Raw genomic sequence first — 24,609 nt, 5'->3', positions numbered from 1 at the left:
AAAATCTGATAAGTGGTGTGCACTACTCAGCCCCTCTGATGTAATGCTTTGTTCACATTTCAGCTGCAGTCACAGCTGCAAGTGTTTGGCTGCACCTTTACAAATTTATGTTCAGAGATGGACAGCATCTCAGAAAATCCACAGTTTCCACAGAGTCTCAATTGCATTCATGTCTGAGCTTTGACTAGGCCGATCTGAACCATTCCATTTCTCGTCCTAGTTTTGGTCAACATTCAGTCAGTCATTTTCTACCGCTTCTTCCACAGTGGGACACGGTGAAGCTGGTGCCTATCTCCAGCAGTCTATGGGCGGAAGGCGGGGTACACCCTGGACAGGTCGCCAGTCCATCGCAGGGCAACACAGACACACACACAGTACAAACAACCATGCACACACTCATTCACGCCTAAGGGCAATTCAGAGAAACCAATTAAGTCATGATTTTGGACTGTGGGAGGAAGCCGGAGTACCAGGAGAAAAGCCACGCATGCACGGGGAGAACATGCAAACTAGTCAACAATCTAAAACAAGAAACAACTAAAAACAAGATAAAAACTGAATAAAAATTCAATACCAAATGCTTTTAAAACTTAGATAAAAACAAGGCAAAAATACTGAAGCAAGATTAAATCCAATCTTATCAAATTTTATTCGTTTGGAAAGGTAGTGGTAGTGGTAATACAAATACTACCCATGATTTTTTTTTCATTTGAATATATGTTTTTTGAAACTTTAGTAATACAAAATCAAAATAAAGGATAAAAGGTTCATTTGTGTGTACTGCAAAATGTAACATTTTACCAAGGAGTAAAGAGATGATTTTCCTGATGTAAAAGCTGTCCTCTATGATTTCATACAGTCGATTAAATTCTCAGTGGATGTAAAATATAATATCCTTAAGATTTATTCAGCTAAAGCCAGACTAAAGCAAAATGACCAGGGGTGACAAAATTGTGACTAAAATTAAATTACTGTTTCATCAAAAGACTATGACTAAAACTAAATAAAAATTTACTTACTTGCTCTATGTTTTCTTCCATGATTGTAACGGCATCCATTTTCCTATCAACTCTGGACAGATTTTCTGTCTCTGCTGAAGAGAAGCCTCCTCACAGCATGATTCCACTGCCGCCATGTTTCATGGTGGAGATTATGAGTTCAGCTTGTTGTTCAATGTTTTCTGTCTAGCATACCGCTTTGCATGTAGGTTAAAAGCCTGATCTCATCTGAATGGAACACTTTCTAGTCAGGATGGATGGATGGATGGATGGATGGATGGATTGAGGGCGGATGGATGGATGGATGGATGGATGGATGGATGAAGGGCAGATGGATGGATGGATGGATGGATGTATGGATGAATGAATGGATGGATGGATGGATGGATGGATGGATGAATGGATGGATGGATAGATGGATGGATGGATGGATGGATGGATGGATGGATGGATGGATGGATGGATGGACGGATGGATGGATGGATGGATGGATGGATGAAGGGCAGATGGATGGATGGATGGATGGATGTATGGATGAATGAATGGATGGATGGATGGATGGACGGATGGATGGATGGATGGATGGATGGATGAAGGGCAGATGGATGGATGGATAGACCGTCTCTGTTTGTTAAGATTGTTTATTTTGCATTTAATCACCCTTTGAAATTAATAAAGTATTTTTGAATAGAATTAAAATGAATTGAAGCCATTTAACTCTAACCTTCATCAACAAATGCTGACCTAAACAAGAAGAAAAGGTTATGTCTTGAAGCATCTACTTTAAATTCACTTTTTTTTATTTTTTATTAAACGTTGTTTATAAAGTGCTTAATGCCTTAAATGTCTTTTTGAAATGAGGACAGAGACACAGGAATGTCCAAAATAACTTGCTCTATTTTTAGCTCCTTACCTATTATTAGCTGTAGGCTTATAAAGATGCACGATACAGTGTCCCAGGAGGTCACTAGAGTTCAAGCACAGACGTCCAATCCATGTACCTCCTTGTGTATAAATAGTTTTACTGACATCACTCTGAATTTTGAAACACTGGAAGATCGTTTTTGGATTAGACTTCATCAGGCTCAGTGGTGAGTGGTGAAAGGTCACCGAAATTATGTACTTTCTTATGTTCCTCGCTGGAGCTTGTAATATCTCTTGAAGAAGAAAAGTTTATTTAATCACGTCTGTCTGCCCATTTAGAGGGATTAGAGTTGCCAATATGCTAATAAAACAGCTAATAAAGGAGAGCAAGAGACAGGTGGTGCCTAAATATTGAATTTTATAGTTTGGTTGTGTTTTCTGCAAATAACTTAAGACTTAATATGTCTAGCCAAACTAATTTTCTGTCTTGCGGTTTTAAACAGATCTGATCCTCAACATGAAATCATTGATAGAACATTTGATCTTGTAAATCCTCAACAAGATTAATCAACAAGAGTAATCTCACACTCAGCAAAGAAAAAAATAAAACATACATGTCTTAGTTCTTGAAGTAAGCGTTAATAGTTTCAGCGAACATAGCTGGCATTTTCCTTCAGTCTGATTCAAACAAATCAGTCAACTTTATAACAATTCAAAAAATGTCTTGAAAATTATTACAATTCTGCAAAATCAATTGAAACATGAATGAAACTTAAAATATTACTCTTAATGTAGTTTTAATTTTACATGGAAGCCTCTTTTTGTGGAAGATTTCTTGCATTTCCAGCAGAATTCAATGCACAGGGGCTCCAAACAGGAACAGGGTAAATTAAATCACTGTTTAATGTTAATCAGAAAGTGGCAGGGACTTCAAATCCATAGTTTGGGGCAAACATTTACTAATACTAACAAACAGTAAGTCTTCTGATGTTACGTTTCTGTTTTTTTATCTTAGCATGACAAGACCAAAGAAAATCTATGGTACTTCTCAAGAAAGAGCCCCATGTCCTTCCCAGAATCCATCTGACGTTGGAAACTGGCACTCATGTTCACCTTCAAGTTGAAGGAGCCTCAGTGAAGGGCTTCTGTTATTCTTTCCATCCACTCAGCAAGCTGAGAGGTCTTGGGAGCCAGTTTGGTTCTGCACCGTGCCGACCTGTCCTCAGTTTGTTCTGTGAGGTTTGTGCGGCAAGGAAACACTGCGTGAAACTTAAACAACCAGACAGTGCCGAGATTGTTGAGGACAGCAGAAAAATCCAGTTTAAACATTTTTCAAGTTTCAGGTGGTGCTTTAATTCATCCCAAAAGCCTCAGTTCAAAAATGCAGCAACGAAACCTTAAATCATAGCAAAGTTTGTAGCGTCTTCAGACAGTTTTATTAGAGCTAACACTGTACTTGTTTCGGTAATTGCTAAATTTGGCTAAATTATGGGTTCCCAACTGTGATGTTTTAAATATGAACCTAATGTTTAAAGCTTAATTCTAAAGCTAAACTGGATAATCGGGGAAAAGAAAGTCATAACCTTGCAACAAACAAATGAGAAGGAAAACTGCTAAAGAGTTTTATTTTATGGAAATACATCTTAATGGCTTACTGGGTGGTGTGATGGAAATCGCTTTGCCTCACCTGTATCAGGTTTGTTTGAGATGTGAATGCTTTTCTAGATGTTTGCATGTTCTGCCTGGGATTTCTAGGCGTATTCCATCTTTATACTACAAACTAAAACATGAATGTTAGAGTAAACAGTGATTCCTGCAGTGTGTGGGGTTATCCTTTGCATCTCTGGGATGAACTGGCTATTCTTTATGTTAGCAGAGGATAAATCCCCCTGAGTCATGGAAAAATAATTTAATGTAAAAAAAGTACCTTTTTTAAAATGTGTTCCTGGGCAAAAGAAAGGTGGACTGCTCCTTCCATGCTGGAGGTCAGTCTTTGCTTCCAACGGAGGACTTCAGGTCTCTTGGTATTTTCTTCCAAATTGACAGACAGATGAAATGGGAAATGAATAGACAGATTGGAACCTTGTCAGCATTAATGAGAGCGTTGGTGGGGGTTTTGTTGGAAATAAAAGAGCCAAGTCAACAGGTGGAGCTCTTAATTTACAAGTGTGCTATGTTCTAACACTCACCTGTGGTCATAAAATATGTTTCCCGGCAGAAAGACTAAGGTCCTGGTGAGGAGCTTTGTCATCAAGGGGAGCTTGGAGTAGAACCAGTGCTCTTCTGCATCGTAAGGTGGTTTAGACATCTGATCACAATGGTTGAAGGAACCCAGCCTTAGAGATAAGGTGATGAGCTGTGCTATTTACAGGGAGGCTCAGATTAGAGCTACTGCTCCTCCACATTAAAAGGTATATACTGAGAGGGTTTGGTCATGTGATCAGGATACCTGAACAGGCTAAGCCTTAGAGATAGGATAAGAAACGCTCCAATATCCAGGGGAATATTCCTCCCCATTTAAAGGTGTTTGGATGAGGCTGAGGTGCTTTGGACATCTGATCATCTGATAACCTAAAGAGTGTTGCTGGGGAGTGGGATGACTGGGATTCCCTCCAACAAATGTTACTTAAATGACCTCTGATAGGATGAGGGTAATTATTGAATGGTAATTTGACTTTTAAGTGTATTTTTATTTATATGTATTTTTATTTTTGCAGTTTAGTTTTATCTTAGCGTTTTGACTGCTTTTGATTGTATTATTAGGATCAATTTATTTATCTTTGTATCTATAGGCTTAAAGGCAGCGAAAGCAAATAAAGCAAATAGTGCTTTACATAATTGTGGGTACCATGTACCTGATGAATATGTCAGTACACTTGAACTTGTATTAATGCATAAGTATTTAGTAAATTGTACGAAGACTTGCAAATTTTAACGTCCAATCAGATATTTTGAAAATTGTCTCTTCATATAAAAAAATACGCTGGCCACCAAAAGTGAGACAGCGGCGCCCCCGTGTGGTCAGAGCAGCTGGCCAGTGACACAGCTGGAGGCGGAGGGGAGCAGTGAAGCCAAACCGGATCCTTCATGAGGGAAGAGGCCAGGGACAGCCACCCAGCCCCGGCTTCTCTTCTCTCCTCTCATATTATCCTGTATTGCAAGCCTTGGGAGCCCAAGTAGGGGGCTGAGTCAGTGTTCGTAGGATGTCCCGTCATGAAGGTAAGACCCCGTTTCAGCACAGGTCTCAATCTGTAATAAAAACGTTGTCACAATGCACCGCCGGCTAACTTCTGCTAGCCGACAAATTCTCAATTTGCAGCCCGTCTTAGCTAACGTTGGCTAGTGTTAGCAGTGTTTGTGCATTGAAAATTTGGAACAACGCATTTTTGCCCGTCCTAAAATAGATAGTTAATATAAATGTTTTTTTTTTATTTGCAGTTACTGTCTGAGGAAATATTCATAATTCCAATTTATTCAGCGCTGTCATAAAGGCGGAAGAGGCTGGTTGAAGTTAGCCGGGTGCTAACTTAGCATGGCAGCTATGTGGTAATGTAGGTGATCGTTGAGGAGCAAGGGGAGTGCCGAAAATAGGCAACATTAGAGGACAGCGGATCCCAGATGGCGTTGGAGTGGGTGGACGCTTTGAAAATATTCTTGTTAGCTGCTTTAGCTTCGATCCTGGTGAGAGTTGGCCTGTAGATCTCAGCTTCGTTAGCTAACGAAGGAAAACTAACAATCACTCCGTCCTTGTCACCAACCTTGTTTGACTTGGAGTGGTTTGGTCGAGTAAAATGTAAACAGTTGTGTTAACTGCGGTATTACTATAATGTTTACTCGGGCTTGTCAGTCAACATTTTAGCCAACGGTAGCTGGTTAGTTGGGAAGGTTGGTTTGGTCCGGACGGCCTCTGTTTCCATGTTTGGGTTGTTCTGAACTTTGCTGTCAGTTGTCGACCAGTTATTTATCTCGGCGAGTTAAGTAGCTGTCTTTGTTAGACTTGCTGTTTTCCCAGCTCAGGTTTTGTCCTTAATTTAAAAAAAGCTTCTTCACTGCGAATGAAATGTTTACGGGATTTAAAGAGTCAGTCTGGTGTCATTCAGGGTTCATACTTTCAGTAGTTTGTATGGAAAACAGGGAAAAGTATTAGTTTTTCCACATTTAATTCCCTGAGACTTTTCTTCATAATAAAATAATTTGAGTTTCTTAATCTCAGCTGCCTAAACAAGTAGATTGTTTTCAATGTAAATGATGTTAATACGGTTAGAGGTTAAATTCCCACTGTGCAACAATATGTAAAAGTAAAGTTTTAAAATGGGTCATATAAATGTAGACAATGTGCTTTACATTACATTAAAGCTTTGTAGCAGAGTGTATTTTGTCAGTATTTTATTTAAGAATTATATGTCGAAGCAAGCGATTTCACTTCATTATAGAGATTATATTTTCATATTTGAAAAATGCGAATTCTGCTTAAATTGATAGTAAACATTATAGCTCATGTTTGAAATATAGATAAATACTGTTTCCAATTGTTGCGGGTAACTGGGCTTTATACTTGCATATCAAATTAGCTGATTTTTCTTATATAAGTACTTGGAAACATTTATTAACAGACTATTGAGTTAATTGAACTGTGAAACCAATAACATAATAATACCCAATCAAGAGCTTGCAGATTGGCGTCCGTAGACTTAAGCATAGTAACATGCCTTGTATTAATGTTTCTAGGTTTAATTCTTAATAGCTTTTACTATAAAATAACATGCTACAAATCTCCACTGCCTGAGCAAGCAGAGTTCTTTTTTATTCATTAGAAATGTGGTCACAGTCGGGTAAAGGTCTTATTGTAAACAGTTTAAAAACGGGCGATAGAAGCTGGTTATATTCCATGCAATTTATCGGTAGGTATGCGAGCTGAGTAAGCTAAATGTCAAACTATTTTAACTGAAAGAGCAATAAGAAAACGGACAAATCACACCATGATCAGGTGAGTAGGTTTAAATGAAGACCGTTACAAACAAATTCCAATGATTTAAAATGTTTTAAAGGAACATAAGGCACAAAAAATCCCCCAAAAATTGTTGTTCAGAGTTTTTGATAAAGGTAGTGGGTTTGAATTCTCCCAAAAATGAAGGAATTCCAGAATTACCCACATTTGTGCTATAAAGCATTTCTCCCTAACCTTTATCTGATTGTTATTAAACAAAACAGTAAATTCTGTTGTGGGGGCTCTTAGTTTTTAAGTATTTATTTAATGGGAACAAAAAGCCATACAGTTTTCAAGTGTTTGTCCTGCTGATTCTGATCTTTATCGGTGGTACATTTTTAGTTAATCAACGTCCTTTCAAGGCTGCTGGTTGTAAAAGCTTTTCCTTTAAATGCATATAATCAATGCAGCCTTTAAGTCAAAGAAATAAGATAGCAGTTGTTTCTGCCTCTCAACACCACACTTAAACCAGCTGCTTATTATGATCTAGAAAGTAAGATCAAGCAATATAAATAGTGTGTTTTGAACCAACTGGCAGCGTGGTTTAAATGTGTTATGGCTAAGCATCAGTTGGATAGATTTGACATTTTCCTTGTTCTGGTAGATCTTAACATAGCTTGACAATCTTTATTGTTTTATGCATCTGGAATGATCTAACTTGGTGCAGAAAGTATAGTAAAACAACAATTACTTTTATCCTGTAGCAAATTATTCAGCCAGATGTCTTGTAAGTTTCATTTAGATGTGTGAACTCGTATTATCTGTTTATTTTTAAGTGTGCATTTACCGATCTGTTAGAAAGGTATTTCTTGAGTGTGCGTGAGGCTTATGTTCACTGTATCTTCATTTAGTTTAAAGAACATAAAAAATAAATCGGTTCTACGTCCAATATAACAATTATTAATAAAAAAAAACATAAATTGGCTTCTTCTAAAATAGGATAAAGTATTTTTTTTTTTAACATGATATGTTCATAGATTCATTACTTATCTTAAAAATGTCAAAGTCTGATACATTCATTAACATGTCTTGGTTGTTGTGTTGCATGTGTCCTCCTACAGGTGTGAGCTGCGATGCGTGTTTAAAGGGCAACTTCAGAGGTCGACGGTACAAGTGTTTAATTTGCTACGACTATGATCTGTGCGCATCATGCTACGAAAGCGGTGCCACCACGACCCGACACACCACAGAACATCCCATGCAGTGTATATTAACAAGAGTTGACTTTGGTGAGTAAAGATAATGTTGACGACAGGCACGTTTTTCAAAAACATTTATATAAAATGTTACATTTAAGCAGCGCGGTTCAACTTTATTTTTAAATAATAGTTATTTGGTTATGCCGTCTCTGAGGAATATGATGTTAGTGTTCGTTAGTAATTTTCTACACTTCCAAACAAGGATGAGGATGGTTTCTGTTTGGAAAACACTATGGAAGGAAAACATGAGGTTGATTTTTTTATGAAAGTATTAATGTTGGTCTAGTTTGCATAAGTCTCTGAAACTGCTGTTATTTTTAAAGCTGACCCGATTGGCCTCTAGAAGCATACAGTGTGTGTTATCTTTTGTTAACAGTTATTTTTCCTTTTCAGTTGAGATGTTTTAGTTTCCAAATGAACTTGCAGTAATCAGAGTTCCTTCCCAGCCGTGAATGGACAATAATTATTTACTTCACTATTTTCCTGGTCTGTGTGGAAAAGTAAAATACTAGTATGGAAAAACGTTTATATTTCCAGACATTGTTCCCTCTAGATGAATCATCTGAAATTCCCAAAATGAGTTGGTCCAGTCGGATCTTTATACCCTGATTGCCTCGGGCGTTTGGTTCCACTTTGGACATGGTTTGTCTGCTGTTCATCTACCACATCAAGTCTTGAGTGTAACATTTCACACATAGCTTTCTGTGAAACCACGAGGGCAGACATGCACTTGTAGATGTTTCATTGAAAGATGTTACTCAGGCATTTGAAAAGGTCATAAGGGTCATTTTAGACAGGGGTGTTTTATCAAACATGGGATTCTTCAAACTAGCCACACTTTGCTCTGATGACTGTTTTGTTCTCTTAGCGTTCTCACCCTGAGCTTCATGAGGAGGTCGCCTGAAATAGTTTTCTAAGAGTCTTGAAAGAACTTCCCAGAGGTTCATTGAGAGACGGCCAAAGGTTAATATCTCAGTCGTCACAGCAAAGGGCGGCTACTTTAAAGAATCTAAAATATAAAACATATTCAAGTTATTTTAGACTTTTCTGTTTGCTACGTAATTCCATATGTGTTCATTCACTGTTTTGATGCCTTCAGTGAGAATCTAAGAACAATGTAAATAGTCATAAACATAAAGGAAACCATTAAATCAGTAAGGCGTTCTAAAACCTTCGACCGGTGGTTAGTGTAGATTTTTGTTAAGCTTGTGGTAAATTCTTCTTCACCATTATTATCCTTATCATTACTGCAGGCACAATAAAGATAAACAATCAGCTGTTTCTCCATCCAGTTATCTGTTTGTCCTGCCTGTCTGGGCATCCATCTTTCCACTGATCCATTTTACAGCCCCTCATCAGTTTGTCTGTCAATCCTCTTTCTGTCCGTCCGTCTTTTTTCCATTTATTAGAGTAGAGCAAATTCTTTGTACTCCGCTTTGAGTCAGATGTTGGATATTAGGTAGTTAATCAGAATGATTTGTATAACAAATATAATCGTAAACAAGCCCTAGAAACACACACATGTATGTGATCTGATCTAAACAGCACTAATGTAAAAAGCAAAATTAGACCTAAAACGACCAAATAAAAAATGTTAATTAACCTTGACGTGTAGACTGGCATTCAGGCGTGTTGAAGCAAAAACGCATCTAAAAGATGCTGCTGTTAAGAACTGGAGTTCTAGATCCCTGGGCTTTGTAATAACTATGTAAAGATACTATTGATAGATTCCCTATTCACATATTGTTTTATGAGACAAACTGCTTGACCAGGGCTAAATGCAGTGTCTCTGTCTTTCCCCTTAGACCTATACTATGGTGGAGAAGCCTTCTCGGTGGAGCAGCCTCAGGCCTTCACCTGTCCCTACTGTGGCAGGATGGGCTACACGGAGATCTCCCTGCAAGAGCATGTGGCTGCAGATCACACAGAGACCTCCACAGAAGTGGTGAGTGGACGCTCTGTGTAACCACGATTAAACGTCTGGGCCGAGTTTACAGCTGGAAGCATTTTCTTTTGAGTGGAAGTCTGAGTCAAATAAATCGCTTGCAAATAAGCTAGTTCTGATGGGAATGATTGTCAGGTGGATTGTATGGTTCTGTTTACAGGTGAATCTATGAATAGGAGACGTTCTAATGTTGGATAGGATTATGACACTTTTGTTTTCCCGCTGTATGATCACATGGATGCACAACAGAGTCTGTTTGCTAGCTCACAAGAGAGAATGTCAGGACAAATGGTCTTTGATTTCCAGAGTTTTCTTGTAATTGCCTTCTTCCTCCGGAGACCAGACAGTTTTGGGACGTAGCCGGCGCTGGGATATAGCGATAGGTACAAGCTGGCAAAAAACGTAGAGGAAAGCTGCAAGAAGTGGTTCTGTTCCTCATGATCCTGACCGACTAATGTCACACACGCAGAGTATTTAGTCTGTTTAATTTATTGTTACTACATCTACATGCCTGTGTGTTGGAGACACCTGAACTCGCTCAGGGTTAAGATAGTTTTAAACATTCTTTTATCTCATCATGTTTTTATCTGAAGGACCGAACCTTTCATTTTCAGTACGCCTGGAGGGACTGGAAATAGTCATTAAGTACATTAAACATGTACTTGTTGTCTGCTTTTTGATGAACATGTGCACAGAGGAACTTATTGTCATGCAAACAAAACACAGAGGATGTTGAGCTAGAGACGAGCGATTCAGAAAACCAAACCTTTACAGCATTTTCTTTTAAATTAAACAAGAAATCTACCGGTTGTGAAATTGGCAAGTTAAAGTACAATTTATTTACCCTGCAGTGACAGTTTTCCGACATTGAACTCCGGTAATTACATTTAGAAGAGAAAGCCCTAACTCAAACACTTCTTATGTTGGTGTGGTGTTTGTCTGACACACACACATTTAAGAGACATTTTCCCCTTTTAGAGGTTTGTGTTCAGTTTTTTGTTCTGAAAGCACGTTTTCTAATAATCCTTTACAAACTGGGCCGGTCTCTAGAAAACAGGATTTCAGTTTTAATGAGACAATTTACTGGGATAAGTAAAGGATATATTGATCTCTTGGGTAGATGTGTCATGTATTTTTCAGTGTTTTCTTAAACTATTTACTCCAATTTGTATCTTTTTTTTTGTTACTCTGCTGTGGCAGAAACAGATTTTCAGCTAAAATATAAGTCCTTATTGTTATTGTACCAACATACAATGTGTAAGAAGTACAACGGGATCGGTCTATTGACCCACTGTAAGGTGCATAGACAAGAAAAACGAGCTACACAATGAAATGCAGTACGTAGAGTGCAGCCATAAATCAGAAAAAAATAAAAATTGCACTTGTGTGTTGCAAATGGCCCACCTCAAAGACGTAAGGTACAGATTATTAAGTTATATTGTAATAAGTGTTTCTATTAGTGTGTGACCTCAGGTCTCTGTATCTGCAGCCCGAGGCAGCGGCTCAAACACCCAGTGTCCTGAGTGTGTACTCAGAAGGATGCGTGCCCTCTTCAGACAGCTACTTCTGAAGAGGTCGTACAGGCCGATGATCTTCTAGGCAGTGTCGATGACCCTCTATACTGGTTTGCTGTGTGCCATGGTGCAGCTTATGAACCAAACAGATATGCAGAGCAGCGGTAGAAGACAGTCAGCAGCTCCCGCCTCAGGTTGAGCCTTCTGAGGATCCTCAGAAAGCTGAGACATTGCTAGGTCTTCTTCACTATCGCCATGGTGTTAGAGCTCCATAGCAGGTCTGCATCCTTGTACACACCCAGGAACTTAAAGCTGGCCGCCCTCTCCACACATTCCTATATGATGGTGATAGGCTGCAGGTCAGACTTCCTCCTCCTGAAGTCAACAATCACCTGTTTGGTCTTAGAGGTGGTAAGGCCCAAGTTATCAGCGCACCAGCCCGGTGACCTCATGACCTCGTAGGAGTTGGCAGGGTGGTTGCTGACACAGTCATAGGTGTACAGTGGTAGGCTAAGTACACAACATTGCGGAGAGCTAGTGTCTCTGAACCCGGTCAGAAAGAGATCTGTGATCTAGCAGCAGGTGGTGGAAAGATGCACGGTATCCTTGGCGTTCGAGGTATGTTATGGTGGAGTGGAGCGCTGTGACAGTTGTGTCTTTAGTTGATCTATTTGCTCTGTATGCAAACCGCAGAGAGTCAAGGGTGGGCGAGAGGCCGGATACAGGTCCTCCTCAAAATATTAGCATATTGTGATAAAGTTCAATATTTTCCATAATGTAATGATGAAAATTTAACATTCATATATTTTAGATTCATTGCACACTAACTGAAATATTTCAGGTCTTTTATTGTCTTAATACGGATGATTTTGGCATACAGCTCATGAAAATCCAAAATTTCTATCTCACAAAATTAGCATATTTCATCCGACCAATAAAAGAAAAGTGTTTTTAATACAAAAAACGTCAACCTTCAAATAATCATGTACAGTTATGCACTCAATACTTGGTCGGGAATCCTTTTGCAGAAATGACTGCTTCAATGCGGCGTGGCATGGAGGCAATCAGCCTGTGGCACTGCTGAGGTCTTATGGAGGCCCAGGATGCTTCGATAGCGGCCTTTAGCTCATCCAGAGTGTTGGGTCTTGAGTCTCTCAACGTTCTCTTCACAATATCCCACAGATTCTCTATGGGGTTCAGGTCAGGAGAGTTGGCAGGCCAATTGAGCACAGTGATACCATTGTCAGTAAACCATTTACCAGTGGTTTTGACACTGTGAGCAGGTGCCAGGTCGTGCTGAAAAATGAAATCTTCATCTCCATAAAGCTTTTCAGCAGATGGAAGCATGAAGTGCTCCAAAATCTCCTGATAGCTAGCTGCATTGACCCTGCCCTTGATAAAACACAGTGGACCAACACCAGCAGCTGACACGGCACCCCAGACCATCACTGACTGTGGGTACTTGACACTGGACTTCTGGCATTTTGGCATTTCCTTCTCCCCAGTCTTCCTCCAGACTCTGGCACCTTGATTTCCGAATGACATGCAGAATTTGCTTTCATCCGAAAAAAGTACTTTAGACCACTGAGCAACAGTCCAGTGCTGTTTCTCTGTAGCCCAAGTCAGGCGCTTCTGCCGCTGTTTCTGGTTCAAAAGTGGCTTGACCTGGGGAATGCGGCACCTGTAGCCCATTTCCTGCACACGCCTGTGCACGGTGGCTCTGGATGTTTCTACTCCAGACTCAGTCCACTGCTTCCGCAGGTCCCCCAAGGTCTGGAATCGGCCCTTATCCACAATCTTCCTCAGGGTCCGGTCACCTCTTCTTGTTGTGCAGCGTTTTCTGCCACACTTTTTCCTTCCCACAGACTTCCCACTGAGGTGCCTTGATACAGCACTCTGGGAACAGCCTATTCGTTCAGAAATTTCTTTCTGTGTCTTACCCTCTTGCTTGAGGGTGTCAATAGTGGCCTTCTGGACAGCAGTCAGGTTGGCAGTCTTACCCATGATTGGGGCTTTGAGTGATGAACCAGGCTGGGAGTTTTAAAGGCCTCAGGAATCTTTTGCAGGTGTTTAGAGTTAACTCGTTGATTCAGATGATTAGGTTCATAGCTCGTTTAGAGACCCTTTTAATGATATGCTAATTTTGTGAGATAGGAATTTTGGGTTTTCATGAGCTGTATGCCAAAATCATCCGTATTAAGACAATAAAAGACCTGAAATATTTCAGTTAGTGTGCAATGAATCTAAAATATATGAATGTTAAATTTTCATCATTACATTATGGAAAATAATGAACTTTATCACAATATGCTAATATTTTGAGAAGGACCTGTATACCATGACATTGGACCAGGTTCTCCAAACACTTTGTTACTACAGGTGTCAGGGCAACAGGTCTGTTTTCATTGATGCTGTTGACCATCCTTTACATAAATCACATAAAAATATGTAAATCGAATGAAAACGAACACCTCGCTAAAATCCGCACCCCTAGTTTAGCTCTGATTTTATTCTGAAACTTTTCATTTGAACTGTGAGCCACATTGTTTGCCACATCAGTGCTTGCCTCATGATGTTAGTCCTTTCCTAAAATATTCCCCCATCATCATAGCGTGTGTTTTCCAAATGATGTGGCCCATAGAAAAGCTGAACGGACCACTGATTTAGGAAAAGGTTTGAATTGTCAACTTACGATCTGATGTCCTTAGACTGACCAAATTCTTGTTATTTGTACTTATTCAATGCTACATTCGTGTTTCCCTGGACAGAAGTGTGACAGATCAAGGTTTTTTTTTTTTGTGTGTTTTTAAGGAAAGAAATATCTCATTACAGATAAAGAATGAAGCCTAGTTATCTGTGTGTAAAGCAAAGCTCATGTATGGAGTTTTTCCACTATGGATATGCAGTTATTTTGTCATTGTTAGGATAAAAAAAATACTGGGATCTAAATAGTGATAAACAATAAACTCTTAATTGATAATGTGTGCAAATCCCAGCAACTTGGCAGGATTGTTAGATTTCTTAATTTTACAGTTTTACAAATTTATACACCAGTGATTATATGAGAGCATCAAAAAACTCAGTTTATTTGCATTTATTATAAAAACTGATGTACTTAAGTAGAATGATCATGAGTAAGTCTTATTTTTAGAGCACGTGAATGAGGTTCTGGCTGTAGGCCGCGATGGAAGTTTTTCCATATGTGGTTCAGCTTATATCACCATGTTGTTTTCCCCTTTCTTCTAGATATGCCCGATATGTGCAGCACTGCCAGGTGGTGACCCAAATCACGTGACTGATGACTTTGCTGCTCATCTCACACTTGAACACAGAGCCCCGAGAGACTTGATATCCTTTTTCCATCCTGACAGACAGGTGTATTTTCAGGAAAAAAAAACTAAAGAAAAATGTCTTTTTCAGAGAAGAGGTGTTTCTGTTTCAATTAGACTGTAGCCATTTACACTCCAAATCTGATACGTTTTAATACTTTCTAAGCCTTAGGTGGCAGTTTGTCAAATTCCCAAAATAGCTGCCTATAATATCAGACCCTATAGAGTAAAGTAATTGTGGCTTGTATCAAATGAAATCAGATTTCTGATATTATTTAGATTGATACGTTGGTAACTGCTGCATGTGTTGAAGTTTTCGATCTAAATTTGCCAGGCGGGTTTTAAATTGATGAAAATGTTTAATCAGAGCATATAGATTGTTTAATGACCCTGAAGTGATCTGATGCACATTTCTACCCGCTGAAAAAGGCTTTAATAACTTTTCAGCTTAGAAACCATAATGAATGAGTGAAAGAGGACAAATGATGTGAAGGTCCTGCAGAAAAACGGACCTTTCTTTGTTCCGGAGGCATTTGTTTGAATCAGATGGTGTGTAATTATTGTCACATGTCTTTGACTTACATCCTTTACTTTTAACAGTCATTTAAGGCTCTTCTGTTTGCCAACTATCTTCAGAAAATAATATCTTGTCCTTTTTCTTGTTTCAAAGGGCCCCAAACACATTCCACCTGTGCAATCGTAAGAACCCTGAGCCATGTTTTTCAAGGCAATGATTGTTAAATTTAATGTAATGTTCTAATGTTGTTGTGCAGCTCGTAATGAAATCGGTTGGTTTGCTCGTCAGGAAAGAGCTGAAATACTTTCTGTCTAGAATAACCTCAGGTCTGACGACATCAGCCTGGTGGTCTATTTATAGGATACTTTGAACAAGTGCTTCAGAGAAAACAAAAGAGGCAGAAATACACTGAAATGAAACTCGGAGCAACTGCTTCAGGAAGCTTTGCAGAGTGCCAATCGTTTTGGTAGTGTAGCCCGTGTTTTGTTTTTTGTGGGTAAGATTAGAGCAGCGTGCAGATATGTTTCCAAATCACAGCCCTGACTGTGGGAAGCGTTTTTAGTAGTTTTAATAATGCATGAAGCAAATATACAAGGACAGGCTCCTCAAATGTGAGTACGGTCGGAAATTGTTAATAAAACAAGAATGATATCTAATAATGACCATTTCTGTTTTTTATTAATGAGAGATGTTGCCTCTGATGTTTTCCTTAACGGCGAGTGTCACGATGAGTCCAGCGGGGTGCGGCACGTGAGGAGGATGTTTCACCCCGGGCGCGGGTTGGGGGGCCCGCGAGCCCGCAGGTCTAACATGCATTTCACCAGCAGCACCACAGGGGGGCTCTCCACAAGTCAGAGTTCCTCACAGAGCTCCAACTACAGCAGAGAGGCTATGGATCCCATAGCAGGTGAGCTGACAGAGGCACAGGATCTACTGAAGCTGCTACGAACAAAACAAAGACATTTTCTGTCTAACTTTAGAAATAATTCTTATTTTTTACACAAAAATATTTTTTTTCTGTAAATGTATTACGCATTATCCAGTTTTCAGTAAATATCTGCCATGCAAAGAGCCGGCAGGTGCTTGGAAGATGTTTTTCAATCATTTTACTAGTAAGTTCACTTAAAATCTGTACAGAAATGACTCAACGTCTTGTTATAGAAACGTGACACTCAAACTTGGAGGGGAAAAATATGCTTAAAAAAACAAGACTTGGTTACTTAAGATAACTTGTTGCTATATGGAACTCGTCAATCACTAAAGCACTTCTCTAATAGGAGGCTTTTACCTGTTTTGGTTAAAAAAGGTTACCTAATTGTTTTGATGTACAGAGTTATGAAAAGTATCTGCCCCTTCAGAGATTCCTGCGGTTGTTTTTGTCACACACCAGCAGCAGGTTTCAAATGATTTAATTTATTAATGACAAAAATGATCCAAACACACCTTGCCAGATAACCGCCAGACCAGTATGACATGAAGTAGGCTGAAAGATCTCATAAAATAACACATGAGAAGTCATTATCACTCTGGGGAGGGAGACAAAGCCAGTTGTACAGCTTGGGAACCCCAGAGAACAACGGGGGGGGGGAGTTTTATCCACAAATGGAGAAAACATGGATCAGTGGGGAACCTTCCCAGTACTGGCTCGAACAGAACAATATGTGAAGCACTTCTGGCCTCAGTTAAAGTCCGTGTCGATGATTCAGCAAAAAGTACGAGACTGTACTCGCTCACAAAATATCCAAAATAATGGTTTTAGAGTGGCCTAGTCAAAGTCTGAACTTTATCTGCTTGAGAAGTTGTGGCATCACGTTAAACAAACCCTTCCTGTACAAAAGCCCTCCATTGTGACTGATATTAAACAGTTCTGCTAAGAAGAGTGGGCCAAAATTTCCCCACATGTATGCGAAACACACATTTTCAGTTCAGGCAGCGGTCTGGTGGCACAACCCTTTATTAGGTTCAGGGGTCAATTACATTTTCACTTAGAGCCTGATTGGTTTGGACAGTTTTGTTCCCTTTCATAAATAAGATCGTCAGTTGAAAACAGCATTCGTTTGTACTCAAATAATTTTCTCATTTGTGTGATCTAAGACATTTAAGTGTACCAAAAAGTATAAAACAGAAGAAATCTGTACCTTAAACTCAGCAGCTTTCCCTGAATCTGAGCTAATTTATGATGGATTCAGGAGAACTGAATCACTGCATTCAAGCTGAAGAGGAAAGTCCGAGCCTGTTTTTCTTTATACAACTGTTGATCGTGAGTGCTGAACAATTAGCGCATCTAAATCGAAGACGTAGATTTTGAAAAAAAATCCAGACATCCTGTCATTTAACATTCTGCTTCTAATGCAACATGTGGATTTGCAGGATTAGTGAAAATGCTGATTTGAACTTCCTGATATTAAAACTTATAACCAGTTAATTGGTCCAGTCAGAGTCTTGGTGATTAAAGGGAATGAATTCAACATTTGTAAAAATGTCTCTTTACCAGCTTCTTTTTTTCTTGCATCAACTCTGGAAAAAAACAAACAACTTAAAATCTAGAAGATGCTCCAGTGGGCTTTTAAAAGTTTGCCCAAAGCAGTCGGTTGTGTGTGGGAGGAATTGTTGCAGTGGTAATTGCTTGTTTATCCTGTTCCCAATTTTAATTTGGTTCAGTGCTTGGCATTCGCTCCGTCACCCCCAGCTGTGTTGTAATGAGTGTTCATTTCCAAACTCCAGTGTCCTCTCTAATGACCCGCTCTACCTGCGGAGCTTTGATCCCACGGCTCTGGGTTTAGAAGAAATCTCTGTATATTTGTGAATGTGTAGCTCTAATATGCTTGCTTTTAGGCACCAACCAATAAATCAATGTTTTGTTTTAGAGCGTTTTTTTTCTTTTGCTGCTGCATGATTTGCTCAAGGGTTGTGTTTTTTTATTTTTTAATGAGGCTTTCAAATTGACTGAAGTAGGTCAGAAAATTCTGCTTTTCAAACCATGATCACATTTTCTGACTGCAAACCGTGTCTTTGGCTCACGTAGAGCTCCTGTCCCAGTTGTCGGGGGTGCGACGTTCGGCGGGAGGCCAGCTCAGCTCGGGTCCCTCTGCCACACAGCTCCAACAGCTTCAGATGCAACTCCAGTTGGAGCGCCAGCAAGCCCAGGTGGCGCGGCAGCAGCTGGAGACGGCCCGAAACGCCAGCCGAGGGGGTGGCAGAGCCAACGCAATCCTCAACACAAATTCAACCGCCGCAAACTCCAACGTCAACCACACCAACAACCCCAGTCCCCACCCTGGGCCAACTGAGCCCAACGCACAGCACACTGCACACAGCTCCCAGTTTCTACTCAGCAGGTAGGACCATCTACACTCTATTTGTCCATCACTCGTTATTTCTGATGATACCAGTAATAGCTCCTTAATCACCAACATCTTTTGCTGAAAATTTCACCAACCACCAGATCCAGATACTTGTTTGTGTTGTTTGTCTTAAGATGTGCCATCATTGGCTCTTTGATGCTTGGTTTTTCAACAGAACACCAAATGTTAATGTTTATGTCTCAATATGCCCAGCAGGTGGCCCTACACCAACAATAAGGTGCAGTTAAAGTTAAGCATTAAAATGGCAGGTGGATTATGGAAAAAACACTACAGGCCCAATGACATTCAAAGTCCTTTAAGTTTAGATCCATTAAAACATCAGTTTTGCAGATCCTGGTGATCTTTAGAATAGAATATTTTGATGTAACCTAAACAGATTGAGTTAGATAGGATCTCATACAGAACAGGATAGGATTTTATTTTTATACTTTGGCTCCAAGAGGACAGACTTTCTTAATCATTTTCATCAATATTTCTTTAGGATTTCTGGTGATCTTTTAAAGCTTTACTTTGGATTTCGGCTGGTTTCTCAAATACTATTGTTCAGTTTTGAGCCCTGACTATTTTGTCTAATATGTTTATAAAAATAAGTAAACTTGAAAGAAATATCAGTAAATAAACCACCTAGTATAATGTCCTTGAAAATATATTCGATTCTAACTAAGGTGAGACACAGGCCCTGAGAGATGCATTATCCTGATCATCTGGTTTTCAGTCTTATTGCGCTTTGGAAATAACCTTTAGTGCTACATACCTTTTGTTTGTCAAACTGTTATCTCATAGAAACTGTTATTTCATAGAAAAATATCCATAAACATGTCTACATTTTGTCACAGCCACACACTTTAATGTATTGTATTTTATTAGGATTTTATGAGGTAGAAGATATAATGGCGCATAATTGTGATGTGCCCGTTAGTCTGATACCCATTACCCATCAAAAGAAGCAGAAATCGCCCATTAAGAGTCCCAACTGTGTGTAATTTGACCTCGGTATAAACCCAGCTGCTCTGTGAAGGCCTCAGAGGTTTGTTAGAGGTCATTGTTGGACAAACGGCATCATGAAGACACAGCAGACAGGTCAGGGATAAAGCTATGGAGAAGTTTAAAGCAGGATTAGGTCATAAAACAACGTGCAGTCCATCATCCCAAAATGACTATTGAACAATTTCCAACTTGGCAAGACATGGTCCTTCACCTAAACTAGCAGCCCTGGAAAGGAAACCGTTAATCAGAAAAAGAAGCCAAGAAGGTGTGTTAACTCTGGAGGAACTGCAGAGATCCACAGCTCGGGTAGATTTTTCCAAGCACTACACTCCACATAACTGGCCTTTATTGAGGAGTAGAGAGAAAAAAGCCATAAACAGTCCAGCTTTCCAATCCCATATGTTTGCTATTTCCAAAGTTCTTTGGTTAGATGAGAACAAAATTTAACTTCTTGGCCTAAATGCAAAGCAGTATATGTGCTTAATCACATCACTGTGAACATCCCAACCTCTGTGAAATATGGTGGTGGCAGCATCATGCTGTGGAGAGGCTTTTCTGCTGCAAGGAAGCTGGTCAGAGGGCAATCTTGGAAGAAAACCTGTTGGAGGATGAAAAAGACTTTAATCCGGGACAGAGGTTCACCTTCCTGCAGGACCTCGACTCTGAACATACAAGCAGAGCTACAACGGAGTGTTTAGAGGAAAGCATGATGATGTGTTGGAATGGCCCAGTCAAAGTCCAGAATGAAATCTCATTGAGAATCTGTGCTGAGATTTAAAAATTGATTTACAGATTCTTAGCTTGAGCCCATTTGGAAGCACCTACCACTAAAAAATCGCCGCTGTAATTGAGGTGAAATGTGGTTCTACAAAGTCGTTGGAAAAATGAAAAAACATAATTTTCCTTCCAATTTTACAATTATGCAACACCTTTTGTCAGCTTACCACACAAAAATCCCCAAAGACCACATTGTGTTGACGTATGAAAACGTTTGCAGGACAGAAGATCTAGTTAAAATCTTGACAACATTGGGTCAACCCTTGAGTTTAGGAGTTTTTTGTGGCTGAATAGTTTATAGATCAGAGTAAAATGGCTTAACAGATCATTCTTCACCTTTGGGGTTTTGACTAAAAAAAAAAGGAGTGAAAAAGCAGCAAAAGTAAAAAAAAAAAAGATCTTTGGAAAGTATGGAGAGCTGTTAATTAGACCACTTTAGGAGAATACATGGAAGTCTAGCTCTACTCTATAAAGGAAGACTTAAGACTTCTATACATTTCAATGTATTTCAGTCAAGTCATCTTTAAAAACCTCTTCAGGGTCAATGCATAGAACAGACTTTTAAGACGATGCTCATGTGAAGACTTTTAAACATTTGCTTGATCCATTCGTCTGCTTCCATTCCTCAGGCTGAGCGAACCACGGCTGTCTGAGGCTGAGCGGCAGGCGTGCGAGGCACAGTGGGCCGACAGGAGCCTGTTCGTCACGGAGCTGCTGCTGTCCACGCTGCTTCCCGATGAGGACGCCTCGGCCTCCTCCTCCGAAGACGAGGATGATTGTCACGGCCCGTTGCGGAACTTCGCCGACTTCGAGGCCATGGGTTGTGTCGAGGTCATGACGTTGGACGTGGCGCTGGAGAACCTAAACCTCAAGGAGACGAGCCCCGCCCCGAAGAAGACGAAACCGACGACTAAAACAACACCTGCAAAGAAAGAGCCCCCCGCGCCACCCCTTTGATGACATGGCCACTCCCTCCCCCCCTTCAATCACCATTGTGACTAGCTGACTGCTCAGTCAGCCCAACTGCCAATGGATGACAAAGACTGCAGTTCTTCTTGGCTTTTTTTTTTGTTTGTTTTTTTTCTCAGTCATTTCAGCCCTGTCGCTCCCCAACTCCACCCCATGTTTTACGTTGTGTACATTGAATAAAAGTAGTGAGACGAGAGAATGTGAAAGCAAGCAAGCGTGTAGGGTGTGTGAGACAAAAGAGAACTATATAAACATATTATTAAAAAGAAGAAAAAAAAACTCTATATGAAAGTTGATAATCATAACCCGCATTTCCTCTAGCAGAAAGCGTAGTCTGCTGTTTTTAAGAGACAAATCCCGTCACACACTTGGAGGGAGAGGAGGCCGACTGAAAACCCTCCGCTTAATAAAAGAAAAAAAAACGCTGCTGTGTATTTATAGATATAAATTAAAGTGCTTGGATGGTTTACCACAACGTAAGCATGAGCTTAAATCACCATGTGCCCATTTCAAACTGCACAGTCACCAGACGGGGAGGTCTTTCTCTTGTTGGGACACCTGAATAACTTTGGTGCCGAGTGCCACCACACACACGCACACAAACGCAGTTCTGTTAACCCTTATGTCAAAGTCTCAAGCCCCTCCCCTTCGTGTGACGCCACCTGTTTTTTGGGTCATGTGACCTGGCTTTATATCGACTGTGGGCACTTGGGTTTTGAATTTGCATATCCGGTGTCCATTTATGTACACTACAGATGTTCAGCACATACGCAGCACTGAGGCAGAGATGAAATGATCTCTTGGTTGTGAACATTTTCAGGCCTTTTCTAACAGAAGGAACATGATCCCTGGTCTCTTCATACGGTTGTTTTCTCCTCTCTCTTTCACAGGAGATCAAATGCTTCTTTCTCCAGCTTCCTATGTTCTTAAATTAATCTCATGAATACAAAGATCTGCTCATGTGGCTTGAAGGAGAGGATCCTGTATTGCTCTTTCCGTCGATCTCTCGGGGTCCGAAAAGATCTTTGTATGCCTCCACTGCTAAGCTGAAGAAATGCAATGTGTGTTTTTTGGCTAATGAGAAGAGCCAAATGACAGGGTAAGCCTTTTCAGTTTGGAGGAAAATAAAAATGTTTTTTGGATGGAAAAGAACTAACCTAAATCCTGTGTGGTTATTTTGGTTTTTTTGCTTTTATTTTACCCCAGTTGCCAACTTTCATGGAGAGCATGTACAGAATAATCGTATAAATAAATACATACCTTCCAGGTGGAGTTCACTCTCACGCAGTTTTGTCATCTCCTGATGCATGTCCTCGTTTACAGCTGCTCTCTCAGCAGTCGCCTCACATACTTACATTAACCATCAATAATGCGACTAATTCAATGCGAAAAGTAAAAATACAAGTTTGACCGGATCTGTATTTCAAAAAAAAAAAAAAAACTAGATGAAACTGTAGTGAACAGTCAAATATTTCTACTACTTTTAATGAAACAAAAATTGCATTTGGGTGGATCTATTTAAGTCACTGGAGGTTGGATTAAGTTAAATCGAGGAAAAATTGTGTTCCTGCCTCAGGTTGTCATCTCTAACAGCGCAGCTGTGTTATTTCTCACAGGGAATTCACTAGCAGAGAAAAAAAGGCAAGGAGTATTTGGCATGATATGAGGGAAAGATTTAGCACACCTCAAGAAATACAGAGCAGTAAGAGCCACACATTTGAACTGGGAACAAATACAGCCTGGAAGTGCATTTTCAATATCAAAAAGTTGATCTTGTAATTCTAAAAGCGAAACCCGTACAGCACTGTGAAAAAGACAATTTTGTTGCTGCACTTAAAGGGTTCAGGATCAAACTAATTTTAATGTCAAAGACAACCTGAGGGAATACAAGATACAGCTTCAAGAAATCACCTAAAGAGAACCTGACATGAAGTCGGCTAAGATATCTCAAAAAGCAACACATCCTTGCCTGACCTAAAGAAATTCAAGAACAGATAAACACCAACCAGCACAACAAAGACCCATCGGACATTTCCCAAAAAACATCTTGATAATCCCCAAGACTTTCAGGAAAATATTCTGTGGACTGATGAGACAAAAACGTAACTTTTTGAAATGAGTGTGTCCCGTCACATCTGGTGTAAAACTTACATGCACCCTAGGCCAGGGTTAGAATCCAGGATCTTTGTGCTGTGTTACCTGGTGGCCTTTGCGGCTGGATTTCCAGTGAGAAATAATAGTAAAGGCAGAGCAAGGTGGAAGTAGCAGTTGTTTTATTCAGGCACACACCATTCAGCCTAACAGCATCAAGCCTCTTTAACAAGACACAATTGCAGCCTTAAATAGGCACAGCTGATAAAGGACCAAACCATTCTTTACATGGAATTTAACATTTCACAACTTCCAACTCAAACATACATTTGATCAAATATATACATATTTCCCCTTACTTTTTATAAATATTTTTTATATTTTTTTTAAACCTGCACCCAAACACTATAAAACCTCACAACTTCTATGTGCACAAATCCCCCACATTTTCCATGGTCTCTCCCGGAACCTATAAATGGTGTCTCTACCCCCGGGGACGTATTTGTCCAAACACCCTGGAGAGAGGACAGAAAAGACAGGTGAGCTACTTTCTTAGCACAACAATTCTCCTTCACTCACACTATTAAACAAATTTTACACAAACACTCGCTTCAGTTTCAAAACAGTAGACCTTATTTGCTCTGAATAACAATTCTTCACAGACACCCACCCCACTTCTCAATGAGGAGGAGCTGTGCAGAGCCTGGAACAAAAGGCTACATGCTCATTATTAAAATACTCAATAAATATTCAATAAAGAGTTAAAACTTGTGTGCAAATGATTCTTTATGTGCAAATCCATGCTTAAAGTGCAGTTCTAAATAAAGTGTTTTTAATAGAGTGCAAAGATGCTCTTAAAGTGCTATGAATTACTTAAATTTAAATAGTCCAAGTAATGAAGACCTCTTCATTACATGCTGTAAGGCAACAGTGCTATCAACCTCTCCACCATGCAGCCTGGAAAACTTACAGAACCTTACCAACAGTCAAATGGGTGGTAGTGTGATGGTTTGGGGCTGCTTCAGGTCTGCTGGAAATCAACCACACTTGGGTAACGACAATGATCC

General features: G+C 39.8%; 1 protein-coding gene and 1 long non-coding RNA gene across 3 annotated transcripts; one reads left to right on the top strand and one right to left on the bottom strand.

The window, feature by feature from the left end:
• The first annotated feature begins 4,918 nt into the window (after positions 1 to 4,918).
• LOC124878551 (E3 ubiquitin-protein ligase KCMF1-like) lies at positions 4,919 to 22,603 on the top strand. Of its 2 annotated transcripts, none has more exons than XM_047382552.1 (7): positions 4,919 to 5,081; positions 7,911 to 8,078; positions 9,854 to 9,993; positions 14,754 to 14,855; positions 16,080 to 16,260; positions 18,379 to 18,691; positions 21,112 to 22,603. In XM_047382552.1, exons 1-7 carry the CDS (start codon positions 5,066 to 5,068, stop codon positions 21,437 to 21,439), a joined length of 1,248 nt encoding a protein of 415 aa, XP_047238508.1. In that variant the 5' UTR covers positions 4,919 to 5,065; the 3' UTR covers positions 21,440 to 22,603. The 2 variants fall into 2 exon arrangements, with proteins under 2 accessions (XP_047238508.1, XP_047238509.1); XM_047382553.1 differs by lacking the exon at positions 4,919 to 5,081 and adding an exon at positions 5,412 to 5,543.
• Positions 22,065 to 23,717, bottom strand: LOC124878553. Its single transcript, XR_007040820.1, has 2 exons — positions 23,603 to 23,717; positions 22,065 to 22,867 (listed from the first exon to the last, which is right to left on the bottom strand). It is a non-coding gene; the product is annotated as an uncharacterized LOC124878553 (long non-coding RNA).
• Between the last annotated feature and the right edge of the window lie 892 nt (positions 23,718 to 24,609).

This window comes from Girardinichthys multiradiatus, chromosome 12, assembly GCF_021462225.1.
Source record: "Girardinichthys multiradiatus isolate DD_20200921_A chromosome 12, DD_fGirMul_XY1, whole genome shotgun sequence".
Taxonomy (NCBI): Eukaryota; Metazoa; Chordata; class Actinopteri; order Cyprinodontiformes; family Goodeidae; genus Girardinichthys; species Girardinichthys multiradiatus.
Note: the sequence above shows the minus strand (reverse complement) of the source record. Positions and strands in the feature narration are given on the sequence as shown.

Bases quoted from the DNA above. Each gene is read 5' to 3' on its own strand.
- LOC124878551 (XM_047382552.1), top strand. The intron at 9,994-14,753 runs GTGAGTGGACGC...CCTTTCTTCTAG, and splicing joins CAGAGACCTCCACAGAAGTG to ATATGCCCGATATGTGCAGC. The intron at 18,692-21,111 runs GTAGGACCATCT...TCCATTCCTCAG, and splicing joins TCCCAGTTTCTACTCAGCAG to GCTGAGCGAACCACGGCTGT.